Source organism: Ranitomeya variabilis, chromosome 2 (genome assembly GCF_051348905.1).
Source record: "Ranitomeya variabilis isolate aRanVar5 chromosome 2, aRanVar5.hap1, whole genome shotgun sequence".
Classification (NCBI taxonomy): domain Eukaryota; kingdom Metazoa; phylum Chordata; class Amphibia; order Anura; family Dendrobatidae; genus Ranitomeya; species Ranitomeya variabilis.
This window is the reverse complement of record NC_135233.1, coordinates 6,554,633-6,569,451: the sequence shown is the minus strand read 5'-3', so window position 1 is coordinate 6,569,451 and position 14,819 is coordinate 6,554,633. Positions and strand designations below refer to the sequence as shown.

Genomic DNA, 14,819 nt, shown 5'->3' with positions numbered 1-14,819 from the left:
GGGGCCCCTGCGCTCTGGGGACGTGGGGGCCCCTGCGCTCTGGGGACGTGGGGGCCCCTGCGCTCTGGGGACGTGGGGGCCCCTGCGCTCTGGGGACGTGGGGGCCCCTGCGCTCTGGGGACGTGGGGGCCCCTGCGCTCTGGGGACGTGGGGGCCCCTGCGCTCTGGGGACGTGGGGGCCCCTGCGCTCGGGGGACGTGGGGGCCCCTGCGCTCGGGGGACGTGGGGGCCCCTGCGCTCGGGGGACGTGGGGGCCCCTGCGCTCGGGGGACGTGGGGGCCCCTGCGCTCGGGGGACGTGGGGGCCCCTGCGCTCGGGGGACGTGGGGGCCCCTGCGCTCTGGGGACGTGGGGGCCCCTGCGCTCTGGGGACGTGGGGGCCCCTGCGCTCTGGGGACGTGGGGGCCCCTGCGCTCTGGGGACGTGGGGGCCCCTGCGCTCTGGGGACGTGGGGGCCCCTGCGCTCTGGGGACGTGGGGGCCCCTGCACGCTGGGGACGTGGGGGCCCCTGCGCTCTGGGGACGTGGGGGCCCCTGCGCTCTGGGGACGTGGGGGCCCCTGCGCTCTGGGGACGTGGGGGCCCCTGCGCTCGGGGGACGTGGGGGCCTCTGCACGCTGGGGACCCTTATATCCCTTCCTCCCACACATCTGTATGCTGATTGTTTTGATGGTCATCCACTAATTCTCATCTCTGATCCATCAGGAGACCTGAGGCGTCTACACTGGATCCATAAACCGTGACAGTACTAAGGATGGGGCCCTCCCTGCACTTCTGACCGTCATCTGCAGGACCGTCACTGTGTCCTTCTGAAGGTAGGAGTCTTGACATTGACCCATAAGAAGTGTCTGACCATACAAGCTCCCCACAGCCAAGACATCTGTATCTGTGCATCCTCCAGAGCTGCCATCAGTCCACATGTTCAGGGACCACAGTCTAGCACCACCGTCACAGCCAGGGTTGACAACTTGTCTTTCTATTTTTTCTGAGGGACAGAATATTTTTTGCGGACACATTGTCAATCCATAATAAATCATGATCTTGAGTGATCGGCCTCTGAAGCCCATAATCCTGGAATCAGACATCAGCCGCCATCACTGTGAACCGTAAAATGATGGTAATTACAGTCACAATAATGTGTCCAAGTTTCTTCAACTTCAAAAAAATCTCGTACGCCTTAATTATTTTATTATGGACTGTCCTGGAATTTCTGGTCAGATGGTGACCCGTGGGATGCCTCTCATGTGACAGACTCCATCAGACTGTGAGACCTTCCCCATGGTCTCCACCATCCAATACAGAAGATTAAGTGCAAGGCGCCCGTCACATCAGTCACATCTGTCAGTGGTTTTGTATTATGGACACCTGGGCAAGGCACAGTGTTCTGTCCTGGGTCCTGTGCGAGGCACAGTGTTCTGTCCTGGGTCCTGTGCGAGGCACAGTGTTCTCTCCTGGGTCCTGTGTGAGGCACCGTGTTCTGTCCTGGGTCCTGTGCGAGGCACAGTGTTCTGTCCTGGGTCCTGTGCGAGGCACAGTGTTCTCTCCCGGGTCCTGTGTGAGGCACCGTGTTCTGTCCTGGGTCCTGTGCGAGGCACCGTGTTCTGTCCTGGGTCCTGTGCGAGGCACCGTGTTCTGTCCTGGGTGCTCTGTGAGGTTCTGTATTCTCTCCTGGGTGTTCTATGAGGCTCTGTATTCTCTCCTGGGCGCTCTCTATTCTCTCCTGGGTGCTCTGTATTCTCTCCTGGGCGCTCTCTATTCTCTCCTGGGCGCTCTCTATTCTCTCCTGGGCGCTCTGTGAGGCGCTTTGTTCTCTCCTGGGTGCTCTCTGAGGCTCTGTATTCTCTCCTGGGCGCTCTGTGTTCTTTCCTGGGCACTCTGTGTTCTTTCCTGGGCGCTCTGTGTTCTTTCCTGGGCGCTCTGTGTTCTTTCCTGGGTGCTCTGTGTTCTTTCCTGGGTGCTCTGTGTTCTTTCCTGGGTGCTCTGTGTTCTTTCCTGGGTGCTCTGTATTCTCTCCTGGGTGCTCTGTGAGGTTCTGTATTCTCTCCTGGGTGTTCTATGAGGCTCTGTATTCTCTCCTGGGCGCTCTGTATTCTCTCCTGGGTGCTCTGTGTTCTTTCCTGGGTGCTCTGTGTTCTCTCGTGGGCGCTCTCTGAGGCTGTGTTCTCTCCTGGATACTCTGTGAGGCACTTTGTTCTCTCCTGGGTGCTTTGTGAGGCTCTGTGTTCTCTCCTGGGCACTCTGTATTCTCCCCTCAGTGCTCTCTGAGGTTCTGTATTCTCTCCTGGGTGCTCTGTGTTTTCTCCTGCGTGTCCTGTGAGGCTCTGTGTTCTCTCCACAGTGCTCTGTGAGGCTGTATTCTCTCCTGGATGTCCTGTGAGGCTCTGTATTCTCTCCTGGGTGTTCTAGGAGGCTCTGTATTCTCTCCTGGGTGCTCTGTGAGGCTCTGTATTCTCTCCTGGGCCTTCTGTGAGGCTCTGTATTCCCTCCTGGGTGCTCTGTGATGCTCTGTATTCTCTCCTGGCTGCTCTCTGAGGCTTCTTGTCCTCTCCTACGCTCTCTGATCCTCCTTGTTCTCTGCTGTGTGCTCTGTGAAGCTCTATGTTCTCTCCAGTGTGCTGTGATCCTCCTTGTTCTCTCCTTTTTGCTCTGTGATACTCCTTGATCTCTATGATCCTCCTTGTCCTCTCCTGCGTGCACTGTGAGGCTTCTTGTTCTCTCCTGCACGCTCTGTGATTCTCCTTGTTCTCTCCTGCACGCTCTGTGATTCTCCTTGTTCTCTCCTGCATGCTTTGTGAAGATTCTTGTCCTCTCCTGCGTACTCTCTGAAGCTCCTTGTTCTCTCCTGCGTGCTCTGTGATCCTCCTTGTCCTCTCCTGCGTGCTCTGTGATCCTCCTTGTCCTCTCCTGCACGCTCTGTGATCCTCCTTGTCCTCTCCTGTGTGCTCTGTGATCCTCCTTGTCCTCTCCTGTGTGCTCTGTGATCCTCCTAATCCTCTCCTGTGTGCGGTCATCCTCCTTGTCCTCTGCTGCGTGCTCTCTGATCCTCTTTGTTCTCTGCTGCATGCTCTGTGATTCTCCTTGTCCTCTCCTGCACCCTCGGTAAGGCTCCTTGTTCTCTCCTGTGTGCTCTGTGCGGTCATCCTCCTTGTCCTCTGCTGCGTGCTCTCTGATCCTCTTTGTTCTCTTCTGCCTGCTCTGTGATCCTCCTTGTCCTCACCTATGTCCTGTGATCCTCTTTTTCCTCTCCTGTGTGCTCTGTGATCCTCCTTGTCCTCTCCTGTGTGCTCTGTCATCCTCTTTGTCCTCTGTTGCGCACGCTGTGTGGCTCCTTGTTCTCTCCTGGGTGCTCTGTGATCCTCCTTGTCTTCTCCTGGGCTCTGTGATCCTTCTTGTCCTCGCCTGTGTCCTTGTCTTCTGTGTCCTGTGATCCTCCTTGTCTTCTGTGTCCTGTGATCCTCCTTGTTCTCTCCTGTGTGTTCTGTGATCCTCCTTGCCTTTTGTGTCCTGTGATCCTCCTTGTCCTCTCCTGTGTCCTTGTCCTGTGATCCTCTTTGTCCTCTCCAATGTGCTGTGATCCTCCTTGTCTTCTGTGTCCTGTGATCCTCTTTGTCCTCTCCTGTGTGCTCTGTCATCCTCTTTGTCCTCTCTTGCGCACGCTGTGTGGCTCCTTGTTCTCTCCTGGGTGCTGTGATCCTCCTTCTCTTCTCCTGTTCTCTGTGATCCTTTTTGTTCTCTCCTGCGTGCTCTGTGATCCTTCTTGTCCTCTCCTGTGTCCTTGTCTTCTGTGGTCCTCTTTATCCTCTCCCGGGTGCTCTGTGATCCTCTCCTGCATGCTGTGATCCTCTTTGTCCTCTCCTGTGTGCTCTGTGATCCTCCTTGTCCTCTATGTGCTCTGTCATCCTCCTTGTCCTCTCCTGCGCAGGTTGTGTGGCTCCTTGTTCTCTCCTGTGTGCTCTGTGATCCTCCTTGTCTTGTGTCCTGTGATCCTTTGTCCTCTCCAGTGTGCTCTGTGATCTCCTTGTCTTGTCCTGTGATCCTTTGTCCTCTCCAGTGTACTCTGTGATTCTCCTTGTCTTCTGTGTCCTGTGATCCTCTTTGTCCTCTCCAGTGTGCTCTGTGATCCTCCTTGTCTTCTGTGTCCTGTGATCCTCTTTGTCCTCTCCTGTGTCCTCCTTGTCCTGTGATCCTCCTTGTCTTCTGTGTCCTGTGATCCTCTTTGTCCTCTCCAGTGTGCTCTGTGACCCTCCTTGTCTTCTGTGTCCTGTGATCCTCTTTGTCCTCTCCTGTGTCCTCCTTGTCTTCTGTGTCCTGTGATCCTCCTTGTTCTCTCCTGTGTGCTCTGTGATCCTCCTTGTCTTCTGTGTCCTGTGATCCTTTGTCCTCTCTAGTGTGCTCTGTGATCTCCTTGTCTTGTGATCCTTTGTCCTCTCCAGTGTACTCTGTGATTCTCCTTGTCTTCTGTGTCCTGTGATCCTCTTTATCCTCTCCAGTGTGCTCTGTGATCCTCCTTGTCTTCTGTGTCCTGTGATCCTTTGTCCTCTCCAGTGTGCTCTGTGATCTCCTTGTCTTGTGTCCTGTGGTCCTCTTTGTCCTCTCCAGTGTGCTCTGTGATCCTCCTTGTCCTCTCCTGTGTGCTCTGTGATCCTCCTTGTCCTCTCCTGTGCGCTCTATGAGGCTCCTTGTCCTGTCTGTGAGGCTCCGTGTTGTCTCGAGCGCTCAGTGATTCTCTGAGGCAGATGGGGTGGAGGATGTGAGATAACAACTGCTATGTTCTCTTTCCACAGACTCTGCAGTGCTGACCATGCTCTGGTGCCCCCCACTCCTGCTTTCCACCTTCTGTTTGGTCCTGCTCATCTTCCAGACTTCAGTACAAGGTGATTAAACTTTTTCTGTTTTGTAATTTCTTTTAGTGGTTTTGCCTGATTTTTGACTTTATGACTTCTGCAGTCATATCCAGAGATGCAATCACAATTTTGCAAATTTTCCTTGGAAATAGTGAGTTTCACCTCCAAGTCTAGCCGGGTTATTTTCGTTCCTACACTGCACTGCTTTCTGGTACCAGGAAGCCACCAGAATGTCACCTGCAGCTCTGGATGTGACTGGAGAAAAGTTGGCAGCATAAATGATTGACTAGTATCAGTGAGCAATGATAGCGCCATCATCTGTGAAGAATATGGTACTAATCCACTGTGTGGGCTCACATGGGTGATACGTGGACACGTATGGCAGCAGACCCACCGCTCCCCCATGGAGCAGCTTCTGTCGCACCAGTGAGGCCATCTTGCTGTGATTCGCGGGCTGCAGTGATGGGTCCTTTTCCGCTTGTGTCCGTGATCTCTTTCATGGTCGGAGCATGTGACGTGCAGTATCTACAGCATGCACCACTGGCCAGGAGGTACTGCATCCCAGCACTTGGCACAGCCGACAGTGGGAGAGATTTGGGGGCTCACTGGCATTTTGCCCCCAGATTCTGCTCCGTCCGAAGTTTCTATGCTGATTTCATCCCATTTCCTCAACCATCTCGGCTTTTTTTTTCACATTAATAAGCTGCGTCCATTGATACTTGGTGTAAATCACCTGCTGGGCCACCCCATAGTGTCACGTTGAGGTCACTTGCGGTGTCTCTTCTTTCAGGTGACGAGTGCGCGGAGCGGTGTGACCTGTACCACGGACACTGTGACGAGGACGGCGTGTGCAGGTCAGTACAGGGTGATAGACGAGGGGTCAGCATTCTGTACGGCCTCCTCCTAACCCCATCAGTACCTTTGTGCAGTTTAGAGACGTCACCTCGAGAGCTGCACTCACAAATCTGCACCACGAGACAGTGAAATCTGACGTAGGGAATCCACGCACCCAGCAATGCACAGTAAACCGGCAGGGTGTCTCATAGACTCATAGCTCCGGCGTTCAGGTCATTCTGCACGGTGACCCTCTGACCTTCTTTTTGGCAGGTGTGATCCCGGCTGGGACGGTCTGTTCTGTGAGGACTGTGTGAGGATGCCAGGCTGCATCCACGGTGTGTGCCACCAGCCCTGGCAGTGCATGTGTCTGATCGGCTGGGCCGGGAAGTTCTGTGACAAGGGTGAGGTCACCATCATTATAATGTCCGGGTTATAACAGAGGCTGCCGGTGTCGGGGTTCACCGCTCTCCCAGCGGGTGAGGCTGTGCCACAAATAGACCACTTATATCAGGACACATGGGCCGCAGTGGCCATCAACAGGATCCGGGGTGACTGCCATAGAGCCTGCAGCCTCTTGGAGGTTTTCGACAATCAGTCACTAAACCCTCATCATCACCACTGTCACCTCATTACCTCTTGTCTCTACAGATCTGCACATCTGTGAGCGCTCCAGTCCCTGCCAGAACGCAGCAGAATGCGTCATTACCGCTGAGGGCGACTACTCCTGTAACTGCCCAGAATCCTTCCATGGGAGGAACTGTGAACTCAAGAGAGGCCCCTGTGAGACGGAAGGGTAAGAGTCCGAGCGTTCTCCGACACCACTCTATACTGACACATTGTAACAAATTATCATTCCACCATGAAGTATTATTTTATGTATGGAGCGGAAAACGACCTTAGGATCAATCCACTAGATCACTGCAGATCAGTGCCGGGAGCGTGCCGCTAGAAACGATAGATTGTGCTGGGACTGCGACGCTAGAGATGACAGAAGGTGCAGGAACGACACTGCTAGACATGACAAGTCAGTGCCCGGATCAGAGACGATAGGTCAGTGCCCGGATCAGAGACGATAGGTCAGTGCCCGGATCAGAGACGATAGGTCAGTGCCCGGATCAGGGACGATAGGTCAGTGCCCGGATCAGAGACGATAGGTCAGTGCCCGGATCAGAGACGATAGGTCAGTGCCCGGATCAGAGACAATAAGTCTGTGCCCGGATCAGAGACAATAGGTCTGTGCCCGGATCAGACTATAGGTCAGTGCCCAGATCAGACACGATAGGTCAGTGCCCGGATCAGAGACGATAGGTCAGTGCCCGGATCAGAGACAATAGGTCAGTGCGTGTATCGCTTAGGATGTCTGACCTCCGTGACTTTGGTTACAGTTTCTTGTTGGACCGCTGTTAATAATGTTTCTCCTTGTCCAGGTTTCCATGCCTGAATGGTGGAACGTGCCAGGACAAAGGGGGCTACGCGGAGACCTTCACGTGCCGATGTTTGGCCGGTTACGTGGGGCGGCTATGTGAGACAGATGTTGATGATTGCCTGATGCGTCCATGCGCTAATGGGGCCACCTGTATCGATGGGGTGAACCGCTTCTCATGTGAGTGCCCTCACGGCTTCCAGGGACGCTTCTGCACAGTCAACATTGATGATTGCGCTGGGCAGCCATGTCTCAATGGCGGGAAGTGCTATGATCGAGTCGGAGACTACGAGTGCTACTGTCCTGGTGGGTTTAGTGGAAAGTCCTGTGAGGTTCCCATTCCCAGGCCCACGTGGGAATATGATACTAGAACATCTGCAATAGCCCGGGCCGCCTCAACCCCTCCAGAGAGGACAGTCAGTAGCAACAGGTGGGGTCCTGGCTCCACCGTGAAGACCGGGCACTTCAAGATCTCTGTAAAGGAGGTGGTGACTCAAAGGGAACATGGGCTCAGCGACCTGCAGCTTGTCACGATTGCCGTGCTAGGAGTCTTAACGGTCCTGGTGATTTTCCTCACCGTTCTGCTGGTGGTGAGACACCGAAACCGGAGAGCCACATGTCGGGGTCACCAGTCCTCACCAGACACCAAGACTCATTATCAGCAGTGTCAGGGGACATCACAAGAGCATGGGAAGACCACAGAGTTGTGAGCGACCAGTGTACATGATGGCAGCCTCAGACATGCTGTGGAGTCTCTGACCGTAGATATTTATCTGGGCCCAAGCATGTAGACTCGGGGGTCACAGGAGCGGTGAGAGGACCAAATACCTTCATATTAAGCGGGAGCCCCTCTCTTTCCCCTCACAGGATCGGTGCCCCGCTGACTCCCTATGGTCTAGGAACCTCCTCTACACAGCGCCATGTGGTCACGGAGTTTGAAAGGTGACGACTTTCTGTGGGACACTGGGAGAACCCACCCAAACCCATAACATGAGTGTCGTGCTCGGCGTCGCCTCTTGTATGAAGACTTTGTGCTGATGGACGCCATGACCCTGCTGATCAGGGGTCACCCTGAGACATTGGCATTGTTATGTACTTACATGCTTTCCCAGCTTCTTCTTTTCTTCGGCCCCAGAAATGTCTGGAATTCTGCCAATTTATTCATGAACAAGGAAGATTAGGATGAACAAGGAAGATTAGGATGAACAAGGCTATGGTGACCATCATGTGAGGAGGGCGTCATCTACAGGCCAAAAACCAGGGGCGCTGTATAGACAACTAGAAGGGTGCCCGCTATAGGCAGAGACCCCAGGGCGCTGTATAGGCCACTAGAAGGGCACCCCCCTACACCCCGGGGAGCTGTATAGACCGCGAGGAGGGCGCCCCCTACAGGCTAAGACCCCGGGGCACTGTATAGACCACGAGGAGGGCGGCCCCAACAGGCGGAGACACCGATGCGCTGTATAGACCGTGAGAAGGGCGCCCCCTACAGGCTAAGACCCCGGGGCGCTGTATAGACCACGAGGAGGGCGGCCCCATCAAGCTAAGACCTTGGGGCGCTGTATAGACCGCGAGGAGGGCGCCCCCTACAGTCTAAGACCCCGGGGCACTGTATAGACCACGAGGAGGGCGGCCCCAACAGGCGGAGACACCGATGCGCTGTATAGACCGTGAGAAGGGCGCCCCCTACAGGCTAAGACCCCGGGGCGCTGTATAGACCACGAGGAGGGCGGCCCCATCAAGCTAAGACCTTGGGGCGCTGTATAGACCGCGAGGAGGGCGCCCCCTACAGTCTAAGACCCCGGGGCACTGTATAGACCACGAGGAGGGCGGCCCCAACAGGCGGAGACACCGATGCGCTGTATAGACCGTGAGAAGGGCGCCCCCTACAGGCTAAGACCCCGGGGCGCTGTATAGACCACGAGGAGGGCGGCCCCATCAAGCTAAGACCTTGGGGCGCTGTATAGACCGCGAGGAGGGCGCCCCCTACAGTCTAAGACCCCAAGGCACTGTATAGACCACGAGGAGGGCGGCCCCAACAGGCGGAGACACCGGGGAGCTGTATAGACCGTGAGAAGGGTGCCCCCAACAGGCTAAGACCCCGGGGCGCTGTATAGACCACGAGGAGGGCGCCCCCCACAGGCTAAGACCCCGGGGCGCTGCATAGACCACGAGGAGGGCGCCCCCCACAGGCTAAGACCCCGGGGCGCTGTATAGACCACGAGGAGGGCGGCCCCAACAGGCTGAGACCCCGGGGCGCTGTATAGACCACGAGGAGGGCGCCCCCCACAGGCTAAGACCCCGGGGCGCTGTATAGACCACAAGGAGGGTGGCCCCAACAGGCTGAGACCCCGGTGCGCTGTATAGACCACGAGGATCGCGGCCCTTACAGGCTAAGACCCCGGTGCGCTGTATAGACCACGAGGATCGCGGCCCTTACAGGCTGAGACCCCGGGGCGCTGTATAGACCACGAGGATCGCAGCTCTTACAGGCTAAGACCCCGGGGCGCTGTATAGACCGCGAGGAGGGCGCCCCCTACAGGCTAAGACCCCGGGGCGCTGTATAGACCTCGAGGAGGGCGCCCCCTACAGGCTAAAACTCCGGGGCGCTGTATAGACCACAAGGGGGGCACCCCCTACATGAGATGGTGATGTGGCAGGCTAACAACTATAGAGGGGGTCATACTTATTTGTGTCTGATCATGCATCTCCAGCGCATTTGTCAGGGGCGGTCATGTGACCAGACTCCAGCCTTTATATCCAAAGATGTGAATATTAAGTATAATAAAATTGTGTCATAAAATATACCGAAATATACAGGACTGTGCATGACTCTCTCCCCCATCACTGTCCCTACCACACAGTGACACCCCTGCTTGTCACCGTCCAGCAGCACCACCCATACTGTCCTCCACCAAAGAGTTGCCAGTATGGTGCCAGCCACACAGCATCACCGTACTGTGCCCATCATGCAGCATCACCCGTACAGTCCCCACCCAGAGTGTCACTCGTACTGCGCCCATCATGTAGCATCAATCATACTGTGCCCTGCAAGATCGCCACACGTACTGTGCCTGTCACACATTTTCATCTGTTAGTTGTGAATTTCCAGGTGGTCCTGTATAAAACACAACTGGTAAATGACAGCAACAATTGACAAAAAATAATTAATTAACAAGAATCTAAAATATTTACATAATCTGCAAGAAGAGACAATTGTCACATCTCAACCCACACTGCCCGCACCACCCGGCATCAACCGGAACTGCGCGCACCACCCGACGTCACCGGCAGCACCTGGCGTCAACTGGCACTGTGCACACCACCCGGCACTGCCCGCCCCACCTGGCGTCAACCGGAACTGCGCGCACCACCCGGCATCACCGGCAGCACCCGGCGTCAACCGCCACTGCCCGCACCACCCAGCGTCACCCATATTGCATATCTCCACTGCTACTGTTCTAACTGCGTAGCCTGTGGTCTCATCCTCACATCGGAGCTGAATATTCTTAGCATCACTGTCCATTGTCCGGCGCCTCCAGGTTGGCACTATGTATCAGCCTGTAGAAGTGTGAATTTTTATTGCTGCTCAGGATTGCAGGTGAGTCAAATTCTGCCACTTTCCCAGCATGCATCACCAGCACCCGGTCAGAATCCATGATAGTGTGGAGCCTGCAACAAGGTGGAGACAAAGCATGAATCTTGGGAAAATTAAGGAGGGTGAAAAAGAGCAATACACCTGTGTCAAACATAGAGAAGGTGGAGTAGAACAGTGTGATACATATGGAGAATGGAGCAGATTAAACCAATGCGATATCCACAGAGGGCAGTGTAAAGCCATCCACCTGTGTGACACATGTGGAGAGTGGAGCCATACACTTGTGTGGCATGTGGAGAGTGGAGCCGTACACCTGCGTGATACATGTGGAGTAGAGCCGTACACCTGCGTGATACATGTGGAGTAGAGCCGTACACCTGTGTGACACATGTGGAGAATGGAGTGGAGCCGTACACCTGTGTGACACATGTGGAGATTGGGGCCATACACCTGTGTGACACGTGGAGAGTGGAGCCGTACACCTGTGTGACACATGTGGAGAGTGGAGCCATACACCTGTGTGACATGTGGAGAGTGGAGCCGCACACCTGCGTGATACATGTGGAGTAGAGCCGTACACCTGTGTGACACATGTGGAGAATGGAGTGGAGCCGTACACCTGTGTGACACGTGGAGATTGGGGCCATACACCTGTGTGACATGTGGAGAGTGGAGCCGTACACCTGTGTGACACATGTGGAGAGTGGAGCCGTACACCTGTGTGACACATGTGGAGAGTGGAGCCGTACACCTGTGTGACATGTGGAGAGTGGAGCCGTACACCTGTGTGACACATGTGGAGAGTGGAGCCATACACCTGTGTGACACATGTGGAGAATGGAGTGGAGCCGTACACCTGTGTGACACATGTGGAGAGTGGAGCCGTACACCTGTGTGACACGTGTGGAGAGTGGAGCCGTACACCTGTGTGACACGGGAGTGGAGCCGTACACCTGTGTGACCCGAGTGGAGTGGAGCCATACACTTGTGTGGCATGTGGAGAGTGGAGCCGTACACCTGCGTGATACATGTGGAGTAGAGCCGTACACCTGTGACACACATGTGGAGAATGGAGTGGAGCCGTACACCTGTGTGACACATGTGGAGATTTGGGCCATACACCTGTGTGACATGTGGAGAGTGGAGCCGTACACCTGTGTGACAAATGTGGAGAGTGGAGCCGTACACCTGTGTGACATGTGGAGAGTGGAGCCGTACACCTGTGTGACACATGTGGAGAGTGGAGCCGTACACCTGTGTGACACATGTGGAGAGTGGAGCCGTACACCTGTGTGACATGTGGAGAGTGGAGCCGTACACCTGTGTGACAAGTGGAGAGTGGAGCCATACACCTGTGTGACACATGTGGAGAATGGAGTGGAGCCGTACACCTGTGTGACACATGTGGAGATTTGGGCCATACACCTGTGTGACATGTGGAGAGTGGAGCCGTACACCTGTGTGACAAATGTGGAGAGTGGAGACGTACACCTGTGTGACAAATGTGGAGAGTGGAGCCGTACACCTGTGTGACACATGTGGAGAGTGGAGCCGTACACCTGTGTGATATGTGTGGAGAGTGGAGCCGTACACCTGTGTGACACGTGTGGAGAGTGGAGCCGTACACCTGTGTGACACATGTGGAGAGTGGAGCCGTACACCTGTGTCATATGTGGAGAGCAGAGTAGAACCGTACAACTGTGTCATATATGTGGAGAGTGGAGTAGAGCCGTACACCTGTGTCATATGTGGAGGGTGGAGTAGAGCCATACACCTATGTGATATATGTGGAGAGTAGAGTGGAGCAGTCCACCTGTGTGACAAACGGTATGTGGAGGGTGGAGTAGAGCTGTACACCTGTGTGATATATGTGGAGAGTGCAGTAAAGCCGTACACCTGTGAGACATATGTGGAGGGTGGAGTAGAGCCATACACCTGTGTGATATATGAAGAGGGAGCCGACTAGAGAAGTACACCCGTATGATATATGAAGAGGGACTGGAGTAGAGCATACACCTATGTAATATATGTGGATTAGGTGTAGTGAAGCCACACACCGACACATATTGTATATGTGGTGGTGTTAGAATAATTAAATGTTTAGAGGTGGAGTTGGGGCTCTGCACCTGTGCGCGATGGTGAGGACTGTGCGTTCCCAGAACTTCTCACGGATGGTCCCCTGCAGCAGGTGGTCCGTCTGGTGGTCCACACTGGCTGTGGCTTCATCAATGCAGAGAATCTATAATAGAAAGATCTTCATACACAGAAGGCCATGTAGTCATAATGAGTCATGTCGAACAGTGGTACTTATTGTGGCGGCCTGGAATGTGGAGCTGACATTCTACATTTGCCCTCACCTTTGCGTTAGTCAGCAGAGCTCTGGCCAAACACACAAGTTGCCTCTGCCCCAGGGAGAAGTTCTTCCCTCTCTCTCCGACATCGGAATCCAGACCACCTGCACAGGTGATGTTAATGGTATGTTTGACAATGCAATTTAGCCCCTTCCCCATGACCAGTAATGTCCCTCACCCATGCGTGACACCTGCTCCGTTAAGTGGCACTGCTCCAGCACGTCCAGCAGCTCCGCGTCGGTGTGGTATGACAGGGGGTCCAGATTCTGTCGCACGCTTCCTGTCAGCAGGAAGGCGTCCTGAGGGATTATTGCCAGCCGTGACCTGGAGGAGACCGTGCAATCACCACAAGCAGAGATCACCACTAGCAGCGATCTGTCCTAGGACCGGTCACCGCCAACGGCTATCTGTTCTAGGACTGATCACCACTAGCAGCGAACTGTCCTAGGATAGGTCACCAACAGCGGCTATCCGTTCTAGGACTGATCACCACTAGCAGCAATCCTTCCTAGCACTGATCATCACCAGTGGCGATCCTTCCTGGGACCGATCACTCCCTGCAGTACGGGATCAGCATTGTCCTCACCTTAGCACATCTAAGCTCAGCTCTTGGATGGAGACATCATCGATAAGGATGGAACCAGAGTTCATCTCCATCATTCTGAACAGAGCCAGGAACAGTGTAGACTTCCCAGAGCCCGTCCGTCCCACCACACCAATCTTCTCCCCCGCACGGATGGTGAAGCTGACCCCGTCCAAAGCGTTGGAGAGACCGGGTCGATAACACAGAGTTGCACGTCTGAACTCAATGTGTCCACGCTCAGGCCAATCTGGCTGCACCTGAGGAGGAGGTGAAAGTAAGCGCATGCAACATTCCCTTAGAGGAGTCCACAGACCTCTCACCTGGTCACATGGCTCCCTGTATGGGATCACTGTGTTGCAGGAGCTGTAGCGAAACCCAAACACAACCACAGGGTAACGGGACAATGACAATACTAAACCAGACAACACTAAAACAGAGATAACACTAGACCAGAACAGATGGTCAATCATAAAACTCTTCCAACCCATGAGACACAAACACCAGGGGTCTGAATCACAGGGGAACGGACTGGGGAAGCGCCTCATTCTGCACGCACTGTCACTGAGCCCCGTGTGGGCTCGGAGGTTATGGTGGTGGAATACTCCTCTGCTCGCTCCACGCTGACCATCATGGCCTCCATCTGTGTGAAGCTGGTGATGAGTCCGGACAAAAGACCGGTGATAGACAGAGCATAGGACAGAGAGAGTCCCACCAAACCTAATGAAAAGAGAAGGTGTGTGAGATGCTGCCCGGAAGGGGTGCAGCCGAAAGTACATGACAGGTCATTACCTGGATCTCCAGAGCTTCTCTGGTGTTGAATCAGAGCAATGATGGCGATGGCCGTAACCACCATCACTCCAATCATCTGCAGCCGGATGTCCAACCACTGTACGGCCGAGTTACTGGAGAACAGGCAGCGCTGGTTCAGCTCCATCCGAGACTCACATTCTTCTGCAAACCTGCATCATCCGAGAGATGGTGATGGAGTAAGTAATGACCTGTCAAGACCCAAATGCCTCACCGTCCCAGAGTAGGAGATGAAAACGCCTCACCCTCCCAGAGCAGGAGATGAAAACGCCTCACCCTCCCAGAGCAGGGGACGCAAACGCCTCACCCTCCCAGAGCAGGGAACCCAAACGCCTCACTGGCCCAGAGCAGGGGACCCAAACGCCTCACCCTCCCAGAG

At 54.9% G+C, this 14,819-nt stretch overlaps 2 protein-coding genes across 4 annotated transcripts in view; one reads left to right on the top strand and one right to left on the bottom strand.

The window, feature by feature from the left end:
* The window catches only part of DLK2 (delta like non-canonical Notch ligand 2), a 62,479-nt gene extending 52,559 nt beyond the window's left edge, over window positions 1-9,920 (top strand). The window contains exons 3-8 of the mRNA XM_077281904.1: window positions 703-812; window positions 4,782-4,871; window positions 5,632-5,695; window positions 5,949-6,079; window positions 6,327-6,471; window positions 7,106-9,920. Coding sequence (XP_077138019.1) covers window positions 4,799-4,871; window positions 5,632-5,695; window positions 5,949-6,079; window positions 6,327-6,471; window positions 7,106-7,811 — 1,119 coding nt within the window. The 5' untranslated portion in view covers window positions 703-812; window positions 4,782-4,798 and the 3' untranslated portion in view covers window positions 7,812-9,920. The remainder of the gene's footprint in view (window positions 1-702; window positions 813-4,781; window positions 4,872-5,631; window positions 5,696-5,948; window positions 6,080-6,326; window positions 6,472-7,105) is intronic.
* A 332-nt stretch (window positions 9,921-10,252) lies between these two features.
* Window positions 10,253-14,819, bottom strand: part of ABCC10 (ATP binding cassette subfamily C member 10) — a 297,447-nt gene continuing 292,880 nt past the window's right edge. For 2 of the 3 annotated variants that reach the window (XM_077281901.1, XM_077281902.1), the window contains 7 exons: window positions 14,423-14,592; window positions 14,190-14,350; window positions 13,637-13,890; window positions 13,229-13,374; window positions 13,057-13,154; window positions 12,826-12,938; window positions 10,253-10,773 (listed from right to left, as the gene is read on the bottom strand). In XM_077281901.1, the coding sequence (XP_077138016.1) occupies window positions 10,617-10,773; window positions 12,826-12,938; window positions 13,057-13,154; window positions 13,229-13,374; window positions 13,637-13,890; window positions 14,190-14,350; window positions 14,423-14,592 (1,099 nt within the window). In that variant the 3' untranslated portion in view covers window positions 10,253-10,616. Of the gene's footprint in view, window positions 10,774-12,825; window positions 12,939-13,056; window positions 13,155-13,228; window positions 13,375-13,636; window positions 13,891-13,953; window positions 14,351-14,422; window positions 14,593-14,819 lie in introns of those variants that run through there. The other variant, XM_077281903.1, reaches the window with a different exon arrangement.